The sequence below is a fragment of the Oryctolagus cuniculus genome, chromosome 13, assembly GCF_051225735.1.
Source record: "Oryctolagus cuniculus isolate XC-2025 breed Fujian yellow rabbit chromosome 13, ASM5122573v1, whole genome shotgun sequence".
Lineage (NCBI taxonomy): Eukaryota > Metazoa > Chordata > Mammalia > Lagomorpha > Leporidae > Oryctolagus > Oryctolagus cuniculus.
In genome coordinates this window covers 56039204-56062342 of record NC_142879.1, presented here as the reverse complement: position 1 = coordinate 56062342, position 23139 = coordinate 56039204, and the positions used below count along the sequence as shown (strand labels likewise).

Sequence of the window (23139 nt, the reverse complement as noted above, 5' to 3'; positions counted from 1 at the left end):
CTACCATTCAAATAAATAAATAAAAATCTTTTTTTTTAAATTTATTTAATGAGCATAAATTTCCAAAGTACAGCTTATGGACCATAATAGCCTCCTCCCCCCGCCCCCCGTGTCTTCCCTCCCATCCACAACACTCCCCTCTCCCACTCCCTCTCCCCTTCCACTTCACATCACAATTAATTTTCAATTATCTTTATATACAGAAGATCAATTTAGCATATGTTAAGTAAAGATTACCACATTTTGCTCCCACACAGAAACACAAAGTGTAAAATACTATTTGAGTACTAGTTATAGCATTGATTAAACACCTAAGAGTAATTGTGTATTAATTACAGAGCTCAACCAATAGTTTTAAGTAGAATATAAAATGCATCTTTTGTATTGTTGTGGCTTCCCCCCTCCCTCCCTGCCTCCCGTGGCCCTCCCCTCACCCACTTCCTCTCCCATCCCGCCCTTCATCACGTTTCATTTTCAGTTACCTTCATATACCGAAGATCAATTTAGTATATACTAAGCAGGGATTTCAACAGGTTGCACTCACACAACCGAACCAGGTATAGGGTATTGTTCGACTAGTAGTGTTGTTTTTGAGTTTCATAGATAAACATATTAAGGACAGAGATCCTGCGTGGGGAGCATGAACCCAGTGACTCCCGTTGTTGATTTAACAATTGGCACTCTTATTGATGACGTCAGCAATCACCCGAGACTCTTGCTATGAGCTGTCTAGGCTATGGAAGCCCCTTGAGTTCACCAACTCTGAATTTGTAAAAATCTTTTTTAAAAAAAGCTATATTGGGATAAAGGCTGGATTCATCATTATACAATATTTATTATTATTATACTTATGTTTTTCCTTCTGATTTTTAAAGTAAACTAAAAACATTCTCATGGATTACTTAAAAGTATTGTAAGCCCTAGAAGCCTAGTCTACCTTGACTGACGGGCCTGATGGATTGTCCTATAAAGTCAGAAGCAACCAGCAAGCATCCCGGTGAGGGTGGGTCCTACTCCTCCTACCAATCTCCATCCCTACCACAGCCACATTATACACACACACACACACACGCACGCATGCACACACACACACCTGCACACACACACACCTGCACACACACACACCTTTTCCATTGGACTGAAGGTTTTCAAAGTAGCCTCTTTATTCTAGTGATGCTGTCATCACTGAAGTTTTTCCAACAGCTTAATTTGGAGACCTAAGATGAAAATATGACATTGATGATCTTGTTATCAAAACAAAATTTTCTTTTTAAAAAAGATTTATTATTTATTTTATTTGAAAGGCAGAGTTACAGAGAGAGAGGGAGAGACAGAAAGTCAGAGATCTTCCATCCGCTGGTTCACTCCCCAAATGGCTGCAATGGCTGGAACTGGGCCAGACAGAAGCCAGGAGCCAGGAGCTTCTTCTAGGTCTCCCATAGGGGTACAGGGGCCCAAGCACTTTGGCCATTTTCTGCTTTTTTCCTGGGCACATTAGCAGGAAGCTGGATTGGAAGTGGAGCATCAGGGAATTGAACTGGCACCCATACAGGATGCTAGCACCTGCAAGACAGCAGCTTAACCTACTATCCCACAGAACCAGCTCCCCAAATTTTCTTGATAAAAATAATATTTTAGCTGCAAGAGAAGAGTCTGATTTTTATAGTATCAAATTTGGAAAAAAAACGAAATTAAAACTTTGGCATTGAATTACATGTATTTGGCTAAACTGGTTTTTTTAAAGGCCATTTAGCTAAATAGTTATAAAACTAAGCTTATAATCTTCTGCTAAATAATGATTGCTTTTTGCAGAATAACTTAGAATTATAGCTTTATTTGATCCAGAAACATTGTCTACTTTATTTTTCTTGCAGTATATTCTTTCTATAAGCAGAGAAAATTTAAACAAGGATCTATTGAATGGTAAGTCCAATGATTTTATTTACCAGTTTCATTTTGGGTTAAGTACACAAGGCTAATTTTGTCACATAACTTGTTGGGATTCTCTCATTAGTCCTTTATATAAGTTATAAATAGTAATACTATGTACATTACAAAGCCCTTCATTTTTAAAATTTATTTATTTATTTGAAACACAGAGTAACAGAGATAGAGACAGACAGACAGATCTCCCATTCACTGGTTCACTCCCCCAGATACCTGAAATAGCTAACAGCTGGGATTCCAAAACTCAATGCAGATCTCCCACATAGGTGGCAGGGAATCAAGTACTGTTGTTTTCCAGGATGTGCACAAGCAGAAAGCTAGAATTGGGAATGGTGCCATAACTTGAACACAGGCACTCTAATATGGGATATGGGCATCGGATGTGGCATCTCAACTAACCCACCAAACACCTTCCCCACAAACTCCTTCTTAAAAAGTAGTAGCGAGCCGGCGCCGTGGCTCAATAGGCTAATCCTCCACCTTGCGGCGCCGGCACACCGGGTTCTAGTCCCGGTTGGGGCGCCGGATTCTGTCCCGGTTGCCCCTCTTCCAGGCCAGCTCTCTGCTATGGCCAGGGAGTGCAGTGGAGGATGGCCCAGGTGCTTGGGCCCTGCACCCCATGGGAGACCAGGAAAAGCACCTGGCTCCTGGCTCCTGCCAGGATCAGCGCGGTGCGCCGGCTGCAGCGGCGGCCATTGGAGGGTGAACCAACGGCAAAAAGGAAGACCTTTCTCTCTGTCTCTCTCTCTCACTGTCCACTCTGCCTGTCAAAAAAAAAAAAAAAAAAAAGTAGTAGCAATTCAGCCTCTGGTGTCTTGTTTTCACTATAGCAGTTTTCCACATGAAAATTGCTTGTCCAACATGCACTACATTCCTATTTTCTCTTGAGCACTGGAATGAACAGGTGTTCATTCTTCCATGAGGAACTCAGAGACAGTACAACAGATAAGCTCAAGCGATTTACAAAGTCACATGGTTATATTTGCATTTCATATACATGAAAAGCATTAGTATGGAGGCTGATAAGACAGCTACAGTCTTTTGGGAATTGTCTTACTTCCTGTGTGAAAAGGGAGGCCCAGGACTAAAACTATGATAGCTGTAGCAAAGAGTATAAATTCATGATATTTGTAGGAAACTAAGTAGATAGAGATCTGAGGGTTAGAGAGAGGAAAGTGTGAAATATAACCCTGACATTTGTAATCTGAGTAACTAAAAAGACCTATGCTTTAATGCAAAGCTACTGGATTGTAAATTAAATTTGTAGTTGAATAATCAATCCAATCATACCTCATGCAACCATTACTAAATTTAAGCCTAGGTCATAATAGCTCTTCAGCATTTGTACTCAACAGATTCATTGCCAACAAAGCATGACATTCTCTACAATGTTTTCAACCAGTTCCTCTTTATGTAGACCAATAGCCTTTGATCTTTGAAGGGGTGAGTTTCTACAGAATTTGTCTTTGTGTCTCTACAGTACCTTCACAAAGTGGATTTGCAATGTCTCTCAAATTGAATTTAATTGAGTCAAACAAATTGTATTGAACTGGGAGATGGAGTGTGATGGGGAATTTCATTCTAGTTGATTTACTGAGGACTCTGAAATAGAGCTTAGTATTCTTCTGAATTCCATTTCTTTAGTTATATTTAGCAGCCTGTCTTTTGGACAAGTAGATGGGTGGGATGGGGTCAGCTTGCTAAACGTATTCACACTGATCTTAAGAGAGCAAATGAACCACATTTAAACAGCTTTTCAAAGGTAACTTCTTTACAGTATCCTCTAAATTTACTAAGATAAAAATAATAGCAAGCCTTATTTTTAAGCAGTGAAGCAGCAGATATTATGTTTAAGTGCTTTATTTCTATTAATTTATATAATCCTAGCAATAATGACATAAAAGGAATTATTTTTATTTTGGTTTCATGGGTGGTGAAATGGAGGCCTGAAGAGATTAGGTTACACTGTTAAACTTGTAGACTCTAAATTTGGCCTTGAGCTTGTTTATGTCAAAGCCCACACTTTGAACTACTACAGTTTCTTCTCCAATATTATCTATAAAATATCTGCTGATGCTCAGGGGTGAGATGGGAAAGGTGTAACCTTGATGTGTACAATAGGAGGTCATTATTTTTCTTTAAGAAAGTGCTGCAATTTATGCCATTTCATAAATGTGTTAGTAAAATGAATGTTGAATCTCTTGACTCCCAAATTTCATTTGGCAAATAAAGTTCTTTATTTTTTACAAGGCATCAAATGTATGAACCACCTGTTCTACACATTTAACTAGTTAATTATAAGTGTTCATTTCTCTCCAACAGAACAGCCTCCTTTCTGATCCTAACTAAATAATCTCTCTGCATCAGTATTTCGTGTAGGATTGTTTCATGGTTCACTATTCTATAGGATGTTAATAGTTGCTACAGAAAACAACATAGAAAAATGATATATAGTTTAGCAAATTTAACAAATCCTGCATCAAAAAGTTTTAAGGGATGGGAGTTGTGGCACAGCAGGTAAGCTGTCACTTGGGACACAACTGTCCTATATCAGAGTGCCTGATTCAAGCCTGACAATTTTGTGCTTCCAATCCAACTTCTAACTAATGCACCTGGGAGGCAGTGGCTGATGGCCCAAGTACCTGGGTTCCTGCCACCCATGTGGGAGATCCAGATTGAATTTCCAGTTCCCTGGATTTAGTACAGCTCAACCCAGCCATTGACAGCATTTAGGAGTAAACCAGAAGACGGGAGCACTGTCTCTCTTCCCTCCCCCTGCCCTGCCTTTCAAATAATTTAAAAGTATTTAAAAATGAAATTAATTTTAATATGCTATATTAACCTAACATATCTAAAATAATGTTATTTAAGTATATAACCAATATAAGCAAGTTATTTGTGGAGTGTTTTCATTGATTTGTTTTTTTGTTCTGTGTAAAATTGGTCATGCAACTGTACACAGCGCAACTCAGTTGAGATTGGCCATATTTCAAGCACTCAGCAGTTCATGTGGCTGTGTCCAGCACAGCCCAGGGCCAAGAAGGCAGAGTAATCAGCATTTCTCAACTGTCTTTCACCACGGCACAAGGTTTGCACGGAGACTATCCCAAGACCGGTGTTCTGGTGAAAATTCTTTAGTATATAGTACTATACATTTAGGTAGAAATGAAATAAGATTTGAAAGATATCCTTAGTGTATCAGGTAAACTCTGATTCTCCAAATTTATTTGTCAAAGTATTTCTTATAAATAGAGAAGTTTCTTTGATTTAGGATCTCTCAGACTTTAATATTCCAAACTTCCAGTCCCATATGAGACTCTCAAAATCTTCAAATGCTGAATCAACCTCAAATAACACAGAGCAGAAGATGAAACCTGGGGCCAACGCTGTGGCGAGGTGCTAAGTCTGCACTTGTGGTGCCAACATAACATGTAGGTGCTGTTTGGAGTCCTAGTTGCTCCACTTCTTTTTTTTTTTTTTTTTTTTTTTTTCTTGACAGGCAGAGTGGACAGTGAGAGAGAGAGACAGAGAAAAAGGTCTTCCTTTGCTGTTGGTTCACCCTCCAATGGCCAGCGCGCTGCGGCCAGCGCACTGCACTGATCTGAAGCCAGGAGCCAGGTGCTTCTCCTGGTCTCCCATGCAGGTGCAGGGCCCAAGCACTTGGGCCATCCTCCACTGCACTCCCGGGCCACAGCAGAGAGCTGGCCTGGAAGAGGGGCAACCAGGACAGAATCCGGCACCCCGACCGGGACTAGAACCCGGTGTCCGGTGCCGCAGGCAGAGGATTAGCCTATTAAGCCCCGGCACCGGCCCTAATCCACTTCTAATGCATCTGAGAAAAGCAGAAGAAAGCCTATGTCCTTGGGCCCCTGCACCCATGTGGGAGGTCTGGAAGAAGCTCCTGGATCTTGGATTCAGACTGGCTCAGCTCCACCTCTTGCAGCCATTTGGAGAGTAAACCAGCAGGTGGAAGATCTCTATCAATTCTCCTTCTCTCTCTCTCTCACTCTCACTCTCTCTCTCTCTCTCTAACTCTGTATTTCAAATAAATAAATAAATATTTTTTAAAAAATAGATGAAACCTAAGATGAAAAGGAAAGAGAAATATAGATATGAATATTAAATTGGAATTCAGAATATCTTGCTTATTTCCCCACTTTCTTCTCAAAGTCAACAATTTTCAATCAAAAATTTTGAAATACAAGAAGTTGTACATAATTAATGTAAGTGATGAGTTTGCCTCTTAATTTTTTTGCTTTGTATGATCTCAGGGATCTTCTGTTCCCTTCAAGGGTCTTGATTACCCTAAGATGTGCAGAAAGATTTCGAACTAAATCAAGTCTGAGGTCTACTCCAGCTCTTATCTCTGTATTCTATTTTGATCTTTTTTGTTTGTTTTTAAAGATTTATTCATTCATTTGAAAGGCAGAGTTACAGAGCCAGAGGCATAGAAAGAGAGAGGTCTTCTATCCACTGGGTCACTCCAAATTGGCCGCAACAGCTGGAGCTGCGCTGATATGAAGCCAGGAGCCAGGAGCTTCTTCCGGGTCTCCTATGTGTGTGCAGGGGCCTAAGTCCTTGAGCCATCTTCTACTGCTTTCCCAGGCCATAGCAGAGAGCTATATTGGAAGTGGAGCAGTGGGGATTCGAACTGGAGCTCATATGGGATGCCAGCACTGCAGGTGGAGGTTTTACCTGCTATGTAATGGCACCACCCCTCTGCTTTGTATCTTTTAGGAACAATAAATATGCTATAATTGCATATTTTCTAGTCATGAGCATCAGAAGGAACAAAAATTATTTTACATCTGTCACAAGCATGTGATTAATAGTTCAGATAGTGAAATTCAATCAGTTTTATAGGTTAGTACCAGGAAAAATAGAAAGGCACTGAAATAATTTGGTTCTATTTATTGAGATATGTCAAACATCTTACTAATTTTTCCCCTACCTATTCTACTGTTTGCTTCCAAGAAGAATTAACTATCAATAAACCTATATTTGTGAAAACTAGAATCAGTAGTCCAGAGTACTTGCTAAAAAGAGGTGCAGAAACATGCATAATAAGATGAAAGGAGTTTGAATATTTCCCATCACAAATAAAATCTTAAATTAGAAACAACTGTTTAAATATGTGATGTCTGCTTCTTCCCAAGGGTGCTAACTATTCCAGTGATGGGCATTTGTGTGATGAAATTAGTAGGATTTTTTTTAAAGATTCATTTTGTTTATTTGACAGGTGGAATTACAGACAGGGAGACACAGAGTCAGAGTGAGAGAAAGTCTTCCATCTGCTGGTTCACCTCCCAGATGGCTGCAAGGGCCTGGGCTGGGTCAGGCTGAAGCCAGGAGCCAAGAGTTTCATATGAGTCTCCCACATGGGTGCAGGGCCCAGGTACTTGGCCCATCTTCCACTACTTTCCCAGGCCTGGTAGCAGGGATTGGAAGTGGAGCAGTCAGTTTCCAAATTGGGACCCATATAGGATGCTGGCACTACAGGCAGCAGCCTAACCTGCTTTGCCACAATGCTGGCCCAGTTGGATTCTTTTTAAAATGAGGCTAGCTGATTTTTAATCATGTTTCACTACAAAATTAAATCAGCACACCTGCCAAACAGTCATCAAATTACCATTTCAACAAAAATTCATTTTTACATTGTTAAGAACAAATACCTCTATAATATTGTACCTGGAAAGTGACTAACATTTCGATCTGATTAAGTGACAATTTGATTAAATGACTTAACATTTCAATTTGATCAAGTGTATTTTTTGTTTTGTTTATTCTCTTCTTTCCTCAGCTGTTGAGAAATACTCCAATGCCAAGGTGCACTTTGGCCACAGGCTGTTGAAATGTAATCCGGAGGAAGGAACAATCACGGTGCTTGGGTAAACACGAGTCAGGCTTTGAATTTCAGAGGTGAAGGTGTAGAGGGGAGAACTGTCTGTACTTTGTTGTTTTGGCTCTTTTGAAAGGGTGAAATGATTAGTGAGAGGCAATCCAAAGAGTTTCCAGATTCAAGGAATTTTAGGTTGAAATGAACCATAGAGGCCTTCTGGATACAAGTCAGTGATTGTTCTTAACCTTCCACGGTGTTCAACATCGGTGACCTCACCCACTCTGCTTCAAATTCTCTTCTCCCTTGAAATAGGTAACACTCCATGGCTCTACTCCTCTGTCCTCTTCCCAGGTGCTATTTCTTTGCTTCTTCTTTGCTGATTCTATTTCCTCTAAAGTTCCAAGTCCCATATCCCATTGTTGCAATATGTCATGGATTCAGAGTCATGGGTTCAGCAACCACTTCTGGGGTAGAAATTTCTAGTCCAGACCTCTGTCTTCATCCTCAATTGTTATCTGCATCCTACTGAATTAGTGTTAATTTCCCCTAAGACATCTTCACAGGTGTATCTTGTCGTTATCTCAAACACATCTAAAGAAAGCCTTGATCATCTATTTCTCCCAAAACATGTCCCAATTCCTGGATTTCCCTAGTACTATTGCCCAGACAGACTCATTTACAACGTGCCCTTCTTCCGATTTTCTCCCATTACATTTAAAAACATTCTCTTATCTTTATTCTTCCTTGTGGGTTTTGGAACCTGTCTCCTTTCTCCCTGGGGCACTGCAGTCCTCCAGGCTCTATTCCCTGCACGTGTAGGCCATTGCCATCCCCTTATTCCCATTGTCCCCTACTTCGACATTCTGCTGCCACTTCAAGCTTCAAGTGAGCTAGCTAGCTAGCTTGCTTGCTTGCTTGCTTTTTTTAATATTTATTTATTTATTTGAAAGTCAGAATCCAAAGCCAGGAGCCAGGAGCTTCTTCCAGGTCTCCCACAGGAGTCCAGAGGCCCAAGAACTTGGGCCATCTGTTACTGCTTTCCCAGGCCATTGCAGAGAGCTGGATCGGAAAAGGAGCGGCGGGAACTAGAACCGGCACCCATATGGGATGCCGGCGCTTCAGGCCAGGGCATTAACCCACTGTGCCACAGTGCCGACCCCCAAGTGAATTTTCTTAAATTACCATTCTTTGTACATCATTCTCCTAGTGGAAAAATTTTTTTTTTTTTTTTCCAGAATAATGTATATGGACCTTTTATCTTCACATCCGAAATTATCTTCTGCTCTCTCCTTTCCCTCCCCACACTGCATTCTTTTCTTAAACTTATCTTCGGATACCCTCTGTTCATGTCAAATGCATTACTCCAAGAAAATTCTGGTCCCATCCTTGCAATTGTTCATATGCTTGGAATACACGAATGTATTGTACATTGGAAGACCTTGCCCTCTTTGCAAGATTCTCTTCCTTCATGCCGACAATTCAACTCTTTGACATATCTCCATGGCCTAGTATGTCTTTACTAGTAAGTATGGCTGTGTATTGTTCTCACTCTTAAAGCAAACCCATAATTAGGGCAATCTTTCCATCTCATTTTGTATCTATTGTTAGATATGTAAAAGTGACTTTTTGAGTTACCCAGTTGAATCACTACTTCTCACACTCATTCACCATTTTCACCACTATCCCTTTTGTGTGTGTATGTGTGTGTTCGGTTTATTCTCTCTTTCAGACCTGATAATGTTCCCAAAGATGTCACTTGTGACCTCACTGTAGGATGTGATGGAGCCTATTCAACAGTCAGAACTCACCTCATGAAGAAACCCCGTTTTGATTACAGTCAGCAATACATTCCTCACGGATACATGGAGTTGACTATTCCCCCTAAGAATGGGGATGTAAGTCCTTTCTCTTTTTCCATGTGCATGTAGGGACATATTCTAGTGTGGTAGTTCTCAGTAACATGTGTTAACCAGTTTTTAGGGCTGTCATAAGAACCTTTTAATTAATAACAAAATTGGATGTACCGGTACCTCTTTAATAATATCACTCTCACTCCTTACCAACACCCTATTGGAAACCCAGAGGCTATTTATGTTACATAATACTGTTTATCTATGCTTTTTTTTTTAAAGTTTAATTTTTTTTGTTACAGGCAGAGTTAGACAGTGAGAGAGAGAGAGACAGAAAGAAAGGTCTTCCTTCTGTTGGTTCACCCCCCAAATGGCCGCTACAGCTGGTGCGCTGCACCGATCCGAAGCCAGGAGCCAGGTGCTTCTCCTGGTCTCCCATGCGGGTGCAGGGCCCAAGCACTTGGGCCATCCTCCACTGCCTTCCTGGGCCACAGCAGAGATCTGGACTGGAGGAGGAGCAACCGGGACAGAATCCGGCGCCCCAACCGGGACTAGTACTCGGGGTGCCAACGCCGCAGGCAGAGGATTAACCTAGTGAGCCATGGCACCGGCCTATCTATGCTGTCTTAAAATAAAAACAAATAAGCTGGGAATAAATTTTCCAGTATATTGACAATCCAGAGTTCTTATATCCTTGACTGAATCAAGTAATAGTTATTACATAAAATGACTAGTAAATTATTGCAAAGAGATTTCCATGTGTTTCTCATTCCCTGGTCCTTATTGTTAAGCCATATATGATCAGAGGCAGGTAAGTGGATGCTAATTTTTATGTTATCATCAGAAATAAATGTAGGACAGTCTTAAGGAAAATTAAAATACTGACAGAAGCAATAAGAACTTTTTGAAGCCCTCACATATTTTTTGATATCTAATAATCTTGAGAACCTCGAGGGCTTATATAAATTGGGTATTTGGATCAATCGATCTACCCAAGCAAGGAATATTTACTCAGGGATTCTTACTGAGAGCATTGCAGAGGAGTCACAAGACTCTTCTCTACTCTTTATTTTATAGGAAACAGATGATAAGAAGCTTATTGTAAAATTTGTTTGGCTCGTGAAATTTGAACTTCGGATCTTTCTGTTCAATTTAGATAAGCACTCAAATAAGGCAAAAAAAAAAAAACCTAGCTAAAAACATTACACCCACAAATACATATACATGCACACACAAACACACACACACCCCTACTCATATATTTTATCTACATATGCTTGTATGTATAAATGTAAATACATGTATATCTGTGCGTGTGTGTCTGAATGGAAAGAGAGAAAACATCTTATTGCAGTGTGTCTTCAAATTGTGAATTACTCTTGGCATCAAAAAAACACCTAACATGGAGTTTGTAAAGGCAGAACACAAAGATTTCTAAGACTATCCATTTACATAACAATGGACATGCATATCACCATATACATAACAGTGGTTTAAGTTATATGGAAACAATTATGAAGTTTTATAGATGTGCTGTATTGATGCACTAATCAAACATACATATGCTTTTGTTTCTGCAGTATGCCATGGAACCTAATTATCTGCATATTTGGCCTAGAAATACCTTTATGATGATTGCACTTCCTAACATGGTAGTATAAAGCTTTTTATCAACTGTAATTTTGCATCTGTAATTAGTGTTTTCCATTCTGTACATTTTTTACTTAGTGTGTGTAGAATTTTTTTAATTTCTTTTTTTTAAGATTTATTTTATTTGAAAGGCAGAGTTACAAAGAGAGAGGGAGAGACAGATAGATCCTTCATCTGCTGGTTCACTCCCCAAATGGCTACAACAGCCAGCCATAGCCAGGAGACAGGAGCTTCCTTACAGTCTCCCATGTGGGTGCCTGGAGGCCATCCTCCACTGCTTTTCCAGGTACGTTAGCATGGAGCTGATTGGGAAGTGGAACAGCTGGGACTAGAACTGGTGCCCATATGGAATGCTGGCACTGCAGGTGGTGGCTTTACCCATGAAGGCACAACACTGCCCCAATCTATTCACTTTTAAATCTTTGAAACTCTGGGATTTTGAAGGAATCCAATTATTTACTTTAAAAAGCAGATTGGATTTACCCGAACGAATAATGGGAGTTTATATGTGGTGGTGCTAGTCAGTTCCGGTAAAGATAATGCTGGAGGGGCAGGCAGCGTGGGGTAGCAGGTGTGGCACCAGCATCCTATATGAGCTCCAGTTCAAGACCCGGCTGCTCCACTTTGGATTCAGTTCTCTGCTAGTGTGCCTGGGAAAGCAGTGGAGAATGGCTCAAGTAATTGGCCCCTGAATCCAAGGGGGAGACCTAGAAGAAGCTCCTGGCTTCTAGCTTCAGCTTGGCCCAACCCTCGCCATTGAGGCCATTTGGGGAAGTGAACCAGTGGATGGAAGACTTCTCTCTCTCTGTAGCTCTGTCTTTCATGGAAGATTCTGTCTCTCTCTGTCTCTCCATCTCCCAATCCCTCTCCCTCTTTCTCTGTAATTCTTTCAAATAACAACAACAACCTCAAAAAAAGTGCTAGAAGAAATGCCCCTCTCCTCCAACTAAGAAAGCCAAAGACCTTTAGGCTATATGATAGGAAGTTAGTTCAATCTTTAAGGGTTGTAGGACACTGGAATGTTATCAAAGAAGGGCATTGCTTTTCTCTGCATGCTGGAGAGTTTTCTTCTTACTTGTTTGTTTCTCTGGTTGGTTTTTGTGCTTCTGGGGTCCAATTTATATTAATCCTTTCTTAAAAGGAAGAAAACGAAAGAGGAGAAATCAAATCCAATGATCCTGTTAGTAATGTAAGGAGTGCAGTATTCGCTTGCTGAAAATAGAGAGTGTACCATGTAGAAGTTTCTCTAATAACCAAGGAAGCTGGGGACCACCCCGGGGCTTGGCAGAGGTTTTCTTTGTGAGAGAGGGGACAAGCTCATAGTGCCTTTCCTATCTATTTGGATTTTTCTTCCAGAAAGTCTAAGATCCCAGCAGGAAGTCCTGTAATTTAGGGCTCCACTTTTAGTGCTGGCCTGGCCTGGCTCCTTATTCTCTCACACTGTTTCTCTTCTCGCAGAACAAATCTTTCACATGCACTTTGTTCATGCCCTTTGAAGAATTTGAGAAACTTCTAACCGGTAGTGATGTGCTGGACTTCTTCCAGAAGCACTTTCCAGATTCCATCCCTCTAATTGGAGCGTAAGTTTCCAGATGGACAAATGTGCCTTTTGCTCTGTAGACTTGAGTTACTCCAAATTCAAAACAAAGAGTATGCACTTTATTCTAGTTTTGGTAACAGATAAGGCCCAAAATCATATGATGAAACTCAAATCCCAAAGATGATGGTAACCTAGGGCAAAAGATATTGTGCTGTGAGCAGGAAGTTTGTAAATAAATAAATAAACAAACCATAACATGGCTGACTTCTGGAAAAACAAGCCACAATGCCCCAAGGCTTTTATGAATCTTGTACAGTCTCCTTGGGGCCCTCTGGATTTAGCACTGTGTCACAGGGATTGTGTGTCCTTCTACTGGGAGACACACAAATCTTTGGCACAGAAGACACTACCAGCAGTCTCATAAGCTTTCTCCTGTCTCAGATCTCTCATGTTAAAATGCTGGTAAGTAACGATCCTTACCTGAAAAGGATATCGAGTATGAAATGAGGCATACCTATAAATCACTCAGCACAGGATCCAGCCTGCATTAAGGTCCCCACAACTGATAGCTAACTGTGTCAGCTGCCTAGTTTATCGCTGTTCCTCCAACTCAGGTCATAACCACCCTCTGGATTGATTTTGTCCTTTATTCTAATTCAGGGTCTTTTCATTGTGTCTTCACATGAAAGAAGGGCCATTAGTTTCCTCTAGGGTCCCCTGGAGGGGCACTAACCCCATTGCTGAGGGGTCCACTTCATGACCTCCACTCTCATAACCTTCACCTTGGGGATTAAGACTTTAACATGTGCGTTTTAGGAGACTGTAAACACTTCACCTACAGCAATGTTTTTGACCCTTACTTCCTTAAATCTTGGTATTAAAATGGATAACAAAATACCTCCCTTTGAAGGCAGTTGTGAAAATTAAGTGAACTAAGTATGTGAAACAGATAACCACTGCTGACCCATAGCAGATCTTTAAAAAATTGCTAGCTTGTATTTTTCCTGCAGACTAATGCAATCATTTTAGTATTTCCTTCTCTAGCCTCAAATGGAGATCTCTGTATGCATGTGAAAATTAGTCCTTACATAATTTTTAAACTTGTGGCTTAGCTTTTTCTTGCCTCTTCAGCTAGATCCCTGTGGATATATACTGTATCTCTGTTTACACCTCTACTGATGCTTTATAAATGCTAGGTTTTTATTTTTTACTATGGTCACCATGTTTTACAATAGATCTCTTGAATTTATTCTTCTTGCCTAAATGAAATTGTGTACACTTTAATCAATATATTCCAAGCCCCCCAAACAGTTTATTATTGTTCATTTCCAAACACATAGGGATTAACATTTTAAAATTTTGTTTTTTGTAGTCTAATCAAATGCACAAAAGCATTTGTTCAATTTTTCCTGAAAGCCTAAACTATACCAATACATTATAAAATTCCATGACCCACGTGAATGATAATAAAGTTTTCATGACATATTAGATAGGAATGTTTAAAATTATTCAGATATAGATAAACTGTTCTTTTTGGATGCAAATAACATTGTTATAAATCAAAATGTAATTAGAACAATGGAATTTTAGGTGTGGAAGAAACTTGATTTTTTCTCTTTCTTCCTGGCATTCTTGTGTATTTTTCACACAAAAAATTCCTGTTGTGATGAAGTCAATAAATCTGAAAGGACTAAGCAGCACTTAACACCAGATTTAACATCTTCCTGTTCTTTTCCTCAAAGGCAAGCCCTAGCACACGATTACTTTCTGTTGCCTGCTCAGCCCATGATATCCATAAAGTGCTCTTCTTTTCACTTTAAATCTCACTGTGTGCTGATGGGAGATGCAGCACATGCCATTGTGCCATTTTTTGGGCAAGGAATGAATGCGGTGAGTTCTTTTTCCCTAGGTAAGTTCCTGAAATGTTTCCAGGTCTACCTCAACTAATGTGTCCTAAAGAAACAATATTGGGAAGACTATCCTGAAGAACATAATGAATTAAAAAATGATTCCAGCTGTTAAACTACATTGATCATCAACTCTAGGCAGAATATGGATTACTTGATCCAGTAGTCTAATGTAGAAAAAAATCCCATAAAGCATAATATAATATTGTGTTTAGTTGGAAAATGCAATAGCTTGAGATTTGGAAACTTAGCTATTGATGATTCAAGACTTAATCTTTAAAATACATTTTTCCTGACATTACATATAAATTTATCATGTTAGTCTTAAAGTACAAAGAGAGTTACGTTTATTCTCTACTTTTTTTTCCATAGGAAAAGGAAACATGATTGATAGGGTTACATAAAAGTATGAAATGCATTAGCTGTTGAATAAAATGGCTTTCATGGGAAAATATTGAACACTGATTTTAAAGAATCCTAAGTTAATTGTGTATATGTGTGTGCCTGCAAACTAATAGCTTTATAATTTGGTCGTATATTGTGTTTGGTTATTGCAGTAAAAATAGCTTATGAGTCTACTCAGTAATATTTTCCAAAAAGCAGTTGTAAGCACTTTTTATATATAAAAACATAAGCAAATATCAACTGTAGCATAGAGGATGAGTGCCCAGAACCTAGCATTAGAATCCCTGGGTTCAAATTCTGGCTCCAGGTTTTCTACACAGTATGATACTGTACATCTCACTTACCCTGCCTTTGCTACTTCTTCTATAAAATTGGAATTTTTAACACCTACCTATCTCAGAGATCTGTAGGAAAATAAATGAATTAACTTAAATAAATAATTGAAAACTGTTATCTCTGCCTCATATGCTTTTATTTCTAAATTTCTGTAAAATTCAGGACCTATGTAATTTATTTAACAAATTTACTTGCTTCAGATGCAAATAAATGTTGCAAAGATATGTCTTTTTCAGATTTTTTATTGTCAATAAAAGTATAGTTTGAATTCCTAGAAAATAAGAAACACAGTTTTTAATTTTCTTATTTCTCACTGTATTTAGCATAGTACCTAACTTATTTTGTGGACTTAGTGATTTGAATATTTGTTTGATCTTGAGTTATAGAAATATAACTTAATATGGGGAGTATTTTTATCCCATCATTAAGTTGCTATAAATGTGAATCTTAAGCATCTGAATATTTTAAATATAATTCTAAAACTCCTGGTAGAATAATATATTCATTCTTCTCAATATAACCATGGAATATGTCAAGATTATAATAGTAAAAGACATTTTGGTCAAATTCAAAATCATGATAACTGATATATACATGAAGTGGGCAAAGATAACACCAGCAAGACATGCACTTGATGTCTTTAGAATCAGAATTCAATACCAGTCAACAATCATCTCTTGTTACTGTACATTGATGAGGACAGACAGCCCATGAATGATACTCACCAGTGGAAGATCTTTCAAAATTGCTAAGATTTTATTGTTTTTGGTTTATTCCCTCTACTCCCCTCCTCCCTTTTTTAATTTCAGGGCTTTGAAGACTGCTTGGTATTTGATGAGTTAATGGAAAAGTTCAATAATGATCTTAGTAAGTAAAATTTTTCAATTGCACCTGGACTAGCCCTGCTGAAAACTTTAGGCCAGTTTCTGATCCTCAGTGATCAAAAACTCATGAAGTCTATTGCTTGTTCAGGATTACTCACTTTTCTATTACAAGCCTACGCCACTCTTGTTGCCTGTATGAGATTATGAGCACCTAGTTAGAGAAACAGTGTTTCTTTTAAGGTCTGTGCATGGAATTACATAGAGGGATCCAAAGGTGAAAGTTCAGAGAACCAAAGCTTGGCTGAGAGACCCTCCTTCCTCTCCCTTTTCAACCTGGATAATGCCCCCACCCCCACCCTCGCCATGCCCCCTACCACATACCCTCAGAAACACCCCTAAAAGCTCCAGTACTTTCTTGCTGTTTGCCTTAACAGTAGTTACTTCTGATACATCTGTTTGGTTTTTGATTAAAACGGATTCAGCCAATGTATTTATTTTACAAATGCTGAAGTTTTAAGTTTTTATGGAAAATTTGGGAATTAAATTAAATCAAATATATACAATTATATATAAGCTGTCCCTTGGTATCTGAGTGGGATTGGTTCCAGGACCCCCACAGATAACAAAATCGGGCGCCGGGTTCTAGTCCCGGTTGCTCCTCTTCCAGTCCAGCTCTCTGCTGTGGCCTGGGAGGGCAGTGGAGGATGGCTTAAGTGCTTGGGCCCCTGTACCCACATGGGAGACCAGGAAGAAACACCTGGCTCCTGGCTTCGGATCAGTGCAGCACCAGCCAGGGCGGCCATTTGGGGAGTGAACCAATGGAAAGAGGACCTTTCTCTCTGTCTCTCTCTCTCTCACACTGTCTGTAACTCTACCTGTTAAATAAATTTTAAAAAATAATAAAATCTGCACATATTTAAAGCCCTTATATAAAAGGGGATAACATTTCCATACAACCTAGATGGAAATACCTTTTGATATAAATCTCCCTTCCATATATTTTAAATCATTTCTAGATTTCCTTATGGTACTTCATACAATGTAAGTGCTGTATGATAGTGTTACCCTGTATTGTTTATAGAATAACGACAAGGAAACAAAGTCTGTATGTGTTCTGTAGAGATGCTATTGCTTTTTCGTGTATTTTTCCATCCAGTGTTGTTCAAATCCATGCATGCAAAACCTGTGGACATGGGGGATGACTATATGTGCAATTAAAATTGCAAACAATAGCCTAAGAACTGCGAAACCTTTTCCTGGTTTGCAGCATCACATGTTCTCAAAGGCTACTTCTGAATTTATACCTGTTTCAGCTAAGGGATAGACTAGAGAACTGGCCATAAACTTATACTCAGATTCAAGTCCTGGCTTACCCTCTTAGCTGTGTGATCTTCAGTAAGTCACTTCATCTTTCTAAAACCTCAGTCCTTTTTCACCTACAAAGTGGGGTTATAAGAGCAATGTAAGAACTGTAAAGATTAAATGAAATAATTTATGTAAAGATTTAAAAGGAAAACAAAAGCCTGGCATAAACTGACCTCAAAGTACGTGTAGGCTTTGGCGTTAATGAAAGTCAGTGGACTTTGGAGAGTAGATCTGAAGAGAGTGGGGGTGTTTCAGAGTAAATTTCTCCTCCTCCTCCTCCTCCTCCTCCTCCTCCTCCTCCTGTTCCTTTCTTTCCCCATCTCACTTAGATGCTCAGGATCCAGAGGCATCGTTTCCTCCCTTTTTAGCCTGACTATGAAAAGGGTGGTGAGAGGGTTCATACAGATATCAGAGCATACTGTCAACACTGGTTTTTGAGTACTAGAAAATGAAGACAAATCAATAATAATCATTAGTAACATACTGAACATTTAATACGCATTAGTATCTTCCTTTTTAAAAAAATGTGTTGTCTCATTTGGTCCCACAAGAAACACAGAACATAATAATATTCTGTCATCATTTTCAAATGGGGAATTCAAGCTCAGAAATATATTAAATAATTTACCCCAAATCATGCAGCCTCAGAGTGATGAAGCTGGAACTTGAATTCAGGATTTTTAACTTCAGAAAAGGCCTCATGACAACTAATCGATCATTGTGTGAAAGCAATGCAAGTTAGTCATTCATCTGTCAAACATTTATTCAATATTTACTACTACCAGCATGAATAAAACATGAAAGGTGTCCTCTAGGGGAAGCTGATATCTAAGCTAATAATATGTTTTAGATACAATGAAACAAATGTGCATGGGATACCAAAGGAGCATAGAAAAGAGAGAAGCAGACTCAAAGAGGGGCTACAGGTCATTGAGTATCATTGATGTGAACTGTTTCACACTTATGAATAAAGACAAATAATGTTTTATTAATAATTATATAGTATATTAACTTTAAGTTTTGTTTAATCACAACAGGAAATACCCTGTGTATTGCTCAAAAGTTATAGATTGTTGGTCATGCAGAATGGGTACCTATAGTTTGAAAAGATTAGAGAGAACATGGGTATTGAATATATAGTTTGGGGGCTGGCGCAGTGGCACAATGGGTTAATGCCCTGCCCTGAAGCGCCGGCATCCCATATGGGTGCTGGTTCGAGACCCGGCTGCTCCACTTCCTGTCCAGCTCTCTGCTATGGCCTGGGAAAGCAGTAGAAGATGGCCTCCTGGCTCCTGGCTTCAGATAGGCATAGCTCTGGCCGTTGCAGCCATCTAGGGAGTGAATCATCAGATGGAAGACCTTTCTCTCTCTCTCTCTCTCTCTCTCTCTCTTTCTCTGCCTCTCCTCTCTCTGTGTAACTCTGACTTTCAAATAAATAAATAAATCTTTTTTTTAAAAAAAAAAGAATATATAGTTTGAACTGTGTACAGCCCAGCACATTTTTATAGACTTTTGGAACAATATATTATTTAACTTGGTTTCCAGGTATATGTCTTCCTGAATTCTCAAGATTTAGAATTCCAGATGACCATGCAATTTCGGACCTATCCATGTATAATTACATAGAGGTGAGTGAGAAGTTTCAGCTCCATCCCATGAGGTGATTCATAGATACCTTGCAAATGTTCTTTTGATTTTCTTTTTCTTTGCTCTATCCCCATCTTACACATGCTGCTTAAGAATAGATATAAACACACACACACACACACACACACACACACACACATGTTCCTATACTTTAGGAGCATTTTAAAGTAATGGCAATTACAAAATCACTGATAATTCACAGGATCAAATACTGAATAGTAGAGTTAGTATTATGCTATGTTAGTGGATGTGTTGACATATTTAGGAAATCTAAGAAATGCTGAATGACCTTTCCATCTAACATTTTAACTCTGCAAATTTAGAATATCCCTTGGAGCTTTATGCAATGGAAAAACGGTACAATATAAAAAAAAAATTTGTACTTTCAAAAATCCATTAATTCTGTTTTGAGTTAGTCATATGGAAAGCTCATAATAGTGGTTATAGTTATAGTTTTTAAACAACAACAAAAAAATTCACAAGATAAATTTAAGAAAGAAAGCGACACACTGTTTTTGCTCTCTCCTGAAGATATAAAGAAATAAAAATGAGTTCAAGGTAAACAGAAGATAACTAAAATGCTTTACTGATGTATCTAGTTTGAGTCCTTAAGACAGGACAGCAACAAGATATTACTTGTCCTGAGTAATTAGCAGGTCAAGACAGCCACAGCTTCAAATAATCCCTTGTTGCCATAAACAGTATTACAACCTAAACAAGACACAATAGCAACTGGTCAAATCTGTGGGCTCACAGATTATTCATAGATATGGTTGAACAAACCCTTTGCTGAAATACAGTTCTTATAATGACCTCTGAATAAAATAGACCTCCCTAACAGGTTTTGTGTATTTGCTATACATTTTTCAAGATACTATCCTGTTTTATTGACATTTCTAAAAGGGATTTGAAACAACCCTTACGGAAATAAGAATTAGACCTTGTATTTAACATTGTTATAAGTGGGAATGCAGAATAATAATAAATTGTACAAAGTAAACAGAGGTACCTGTATTTTGTTCAAGATACTCTTTTAAAAGTTCTCTTACACTGTTGCAGATGCGAGCACATGTCAACTCAAGGTGGTTCATTTTTCAAAAGAACATAGAGAGAGTTCTTCATTGTATTATGCCATCTACTTTTATCCCTCTCTATACCATGGTAAGGTCTGGATTTAAGATTTTCCCCCATTTTAATCCTCTGTTTAGCCATTAAAGAAAATACAAGAATACTCTTTAAACTTCCCTACAGGTCACCTTTTCCAGAATAAGATACCATGAGGCAGTGCTGCGCTGGCATTGGCAAAAAAAGGTTGGAACAGCTTATATTTAAAAAAAAAAAAAAAAAAAAAACAACTCGTGTTGAAGTGTTACAGTGTTCTGGTTATGTTTATGTCAAGTATGGAAACCAAATTTTATCTTCTGAAGAAAAAGTGTCCTGAATACACAAAGGGCCTAAATAACATTACAAAGACAAAGCTAGTTACGAGAGCTTTTGAAGGGAAGAAATTAGAAAAATAAGCGGATGGTACTATTTCTCAACTTTTTGCTTTATTTTAGCAATGTGGACCATTCTTGACTTTTGATTTGTATAATATTCTATGGATTTCATTTGTAAAATTGGAACTGAGTCCCTTATGAAATCTTATCCAATTCTAGTATAATGCTATGATACATTCATTTTGGGGAATTGTCCCAAAAGGTGCCATCAGGTGGAATTCAGATTTGTGATCTTCCACTTTAGGAATTTTGCAACTTCACTCATTCAACAAATAGTTTTATTTACTGCATCAATTCTGACCTGAACATAGTAATGAACAAGACACAAATCCTTTCCGTCACATGGTTAAAGGGTCTAGGGAGACAGAAACCTGCAGTGGAGAGCGATAAACCGACCTGGGGAGAACAGGGGTGGGTAACAAGGCTAGCATAGGAAGGGCAAGTTCCAAGGCAGCAGAGATGTGTAAGAATGGCCATAGGCAAAGATGGAGAGACAATAACAGGCTTAAGCATCTTCAATATTCTTAAAATATACAAGGAGACCAGAAAAACAAAGGCTGAAAATTCAGATTTGAATTTTAGAATGGTTACTTTGCTGTATGGAGAATGGATAGGAAGGAGTCAACATTTATCTGTGAAAAGATGATTAAAATAGTTTCTGACCACAAGAAGCTGAAAGTCTGAAAGAGAAAGACATTGGCAGGCGATTAGAGTGAAGGACAAGTGCTGTGACAGAAATGGGTGGTTAAAAAACTGAATTACTATTTTGGGTTAAAGAACAAAAAGGAAAATGTATACATCTTTATAGTTTAAAACTGCAGTCTATTTCCAGATTAAATTCTCTAAACAAACAAAATGAGAATCTTTGCTGTTCTCACAGGTGATAAACAGAGGACTCTTTTTCTTTGGATCACTGATCGCCATTGGTGGTTACTACCTACTTGTACACTACATGTCGCTGAGACCTCTGGACTACTTGAGAAGACCATGGAATTGGATCACTTACTTCCAAAAAGCAGGACCTCGTTCTCTAATAACTCCAGGAAATCACTAGAACAGATTCTGTTTATTTACTAGATGATATAAACATTCTGAAGTAGCAACTGATTCCTCTGTGATCAAAATTAAGGATCGAAACCATGTCTCCATCATTATATTTAATTCATGATGGGAAGATAATTGTGAACTTATAATTAAATTCAAATGTAGACTTTCCCTGTGTTGATTGGCAATTATTTGGGGGAAGGGAAACTTTTTTTTTTTTTAATTGCACCATATAGCTTCCTTACTACATTCTGCCTGCTCAGGTTGGGTCATTCTAAAAATAAAAGTGCAGTGACTAAGATCTCACTTCTCAACAAAGAAGGACCCCAGAGGCATTAGGGAAGATACTCATCATGGTTTTCCTTTGAAGGATAAAATAGGACTCACAATAGGCTTTGTTCAACGCTTGGGACTAAAAATCACTACTTGCCTAAAATATCAACTGTACTTTTCACCACCTGGATGGAACCGTCTAACCACAGGGCTCAGATTCACTTGATAAAACCAGAATCAGGGGAGTTCCAGAGACTTACAAATAAATTGATTTTATCTCCCTGTCTTCAAAGGCCAGTGTTATCTCTGAAGATAAGAAAAGGGTTATGAACCCCATACTAAGTGAAGGATAGGGAATGTTTTTATTCATAAATTAAATATGTACACATATAAGGGTGCTTCAAAATGTTCTTGGAAAATGGAATGAAAGTTTATTTTGATGCAAAGAAAAACTTTCGAATCCACGCATAGGGGTCATCAAAATGCTTATGGAAAATAAATAAAATGGAAAAACTATGCACGGATTTCAAATTTTTTTGCATCAAAGTAAACTTATCTCTTAATTCCATTTTTCATAAACAGTTTGAAGTATCCTCATACAAAACAGTGGAGAGGAAAAAAGGGGAGACAGTTTTGGTAGAAATATTAAGCCATATGTTTAGAAATATTAAGCCATATGTTATTCTTGTTCAGACACTCAAAAGCAATTCAGTAGCTTATTCTTGAGCTACATACTGTGGCAGTCCAGAAATAAACTTGATTTTAAAAAGTACATATAATGAAACATTTTCTTCGGTTCTTCTGTCTTCAATAGGCTGATGGAGTCATTTAGAAGTCCTTCAAATGTGAATAATTATGAAGATCCAACAGTCCAGGGAGAGTTATCTAATATAAGAATTAGGCAACAAAGTGAAAAAATTCAGTGTTTCTTTTCTACATTGTCAAAGAAATTCTCGAGTTCTAATAATCCATGTTTAGTTTGCAGGGAAGGAAAAAGTAATTTTTACTTTTAT

General features: G+C 38.4%; 1 protein-coding gene across 2 annotated transcripts in view; it reads left to right on the top strand.

Moving 5' to 3' along the window:
- The window catches only part of KMO (kynurenine 3-monooxygenase), a 39013-nt gene extending 16989 nt beyond the window's left edge, over positions 1-22024 (top strand). For both annotated transcript variants that reach the window (XM_008268225.5, XM_070055558.2), the window contains 11 exons: positions 1875-1923; positions 7748-7835; positions 9516-9681; positions 11217-11288; positions 12745-12866; positions 14569-14716; positions 16284-16341; positions 19209-19291; positions 20370-20471; positions 20562-20621; positions 21690-22024. In XM_008268225.5, the coding sequence (XP_008266447.1) occupies positions 1875-1923; positions 7748-7835; positions 9516-9681; positions 11217-11288; positions 12745-12866; positions 14569-14716; positions 16284-16341; positions 19209-19291; positions 20370-20471; positions 20562-20621; positions 21690-21863 (1122 nt within the window). In that variant the 3' untranslated portion in view covers positions 21864-22024. The remainder of the gene's footprint in view (positions 1-1874; positions 1924-7747; positions 7836-9515; positions 9682-11216; positions 11289-12744; positions 12867-14568; positions 14717-16283; positions 16342-19208; positions 19292-20369; positions 20472-20561; positions 20622-21689) is intronic.
- Positions 22025-23139: the final 1115 nt, after the last annotated feature.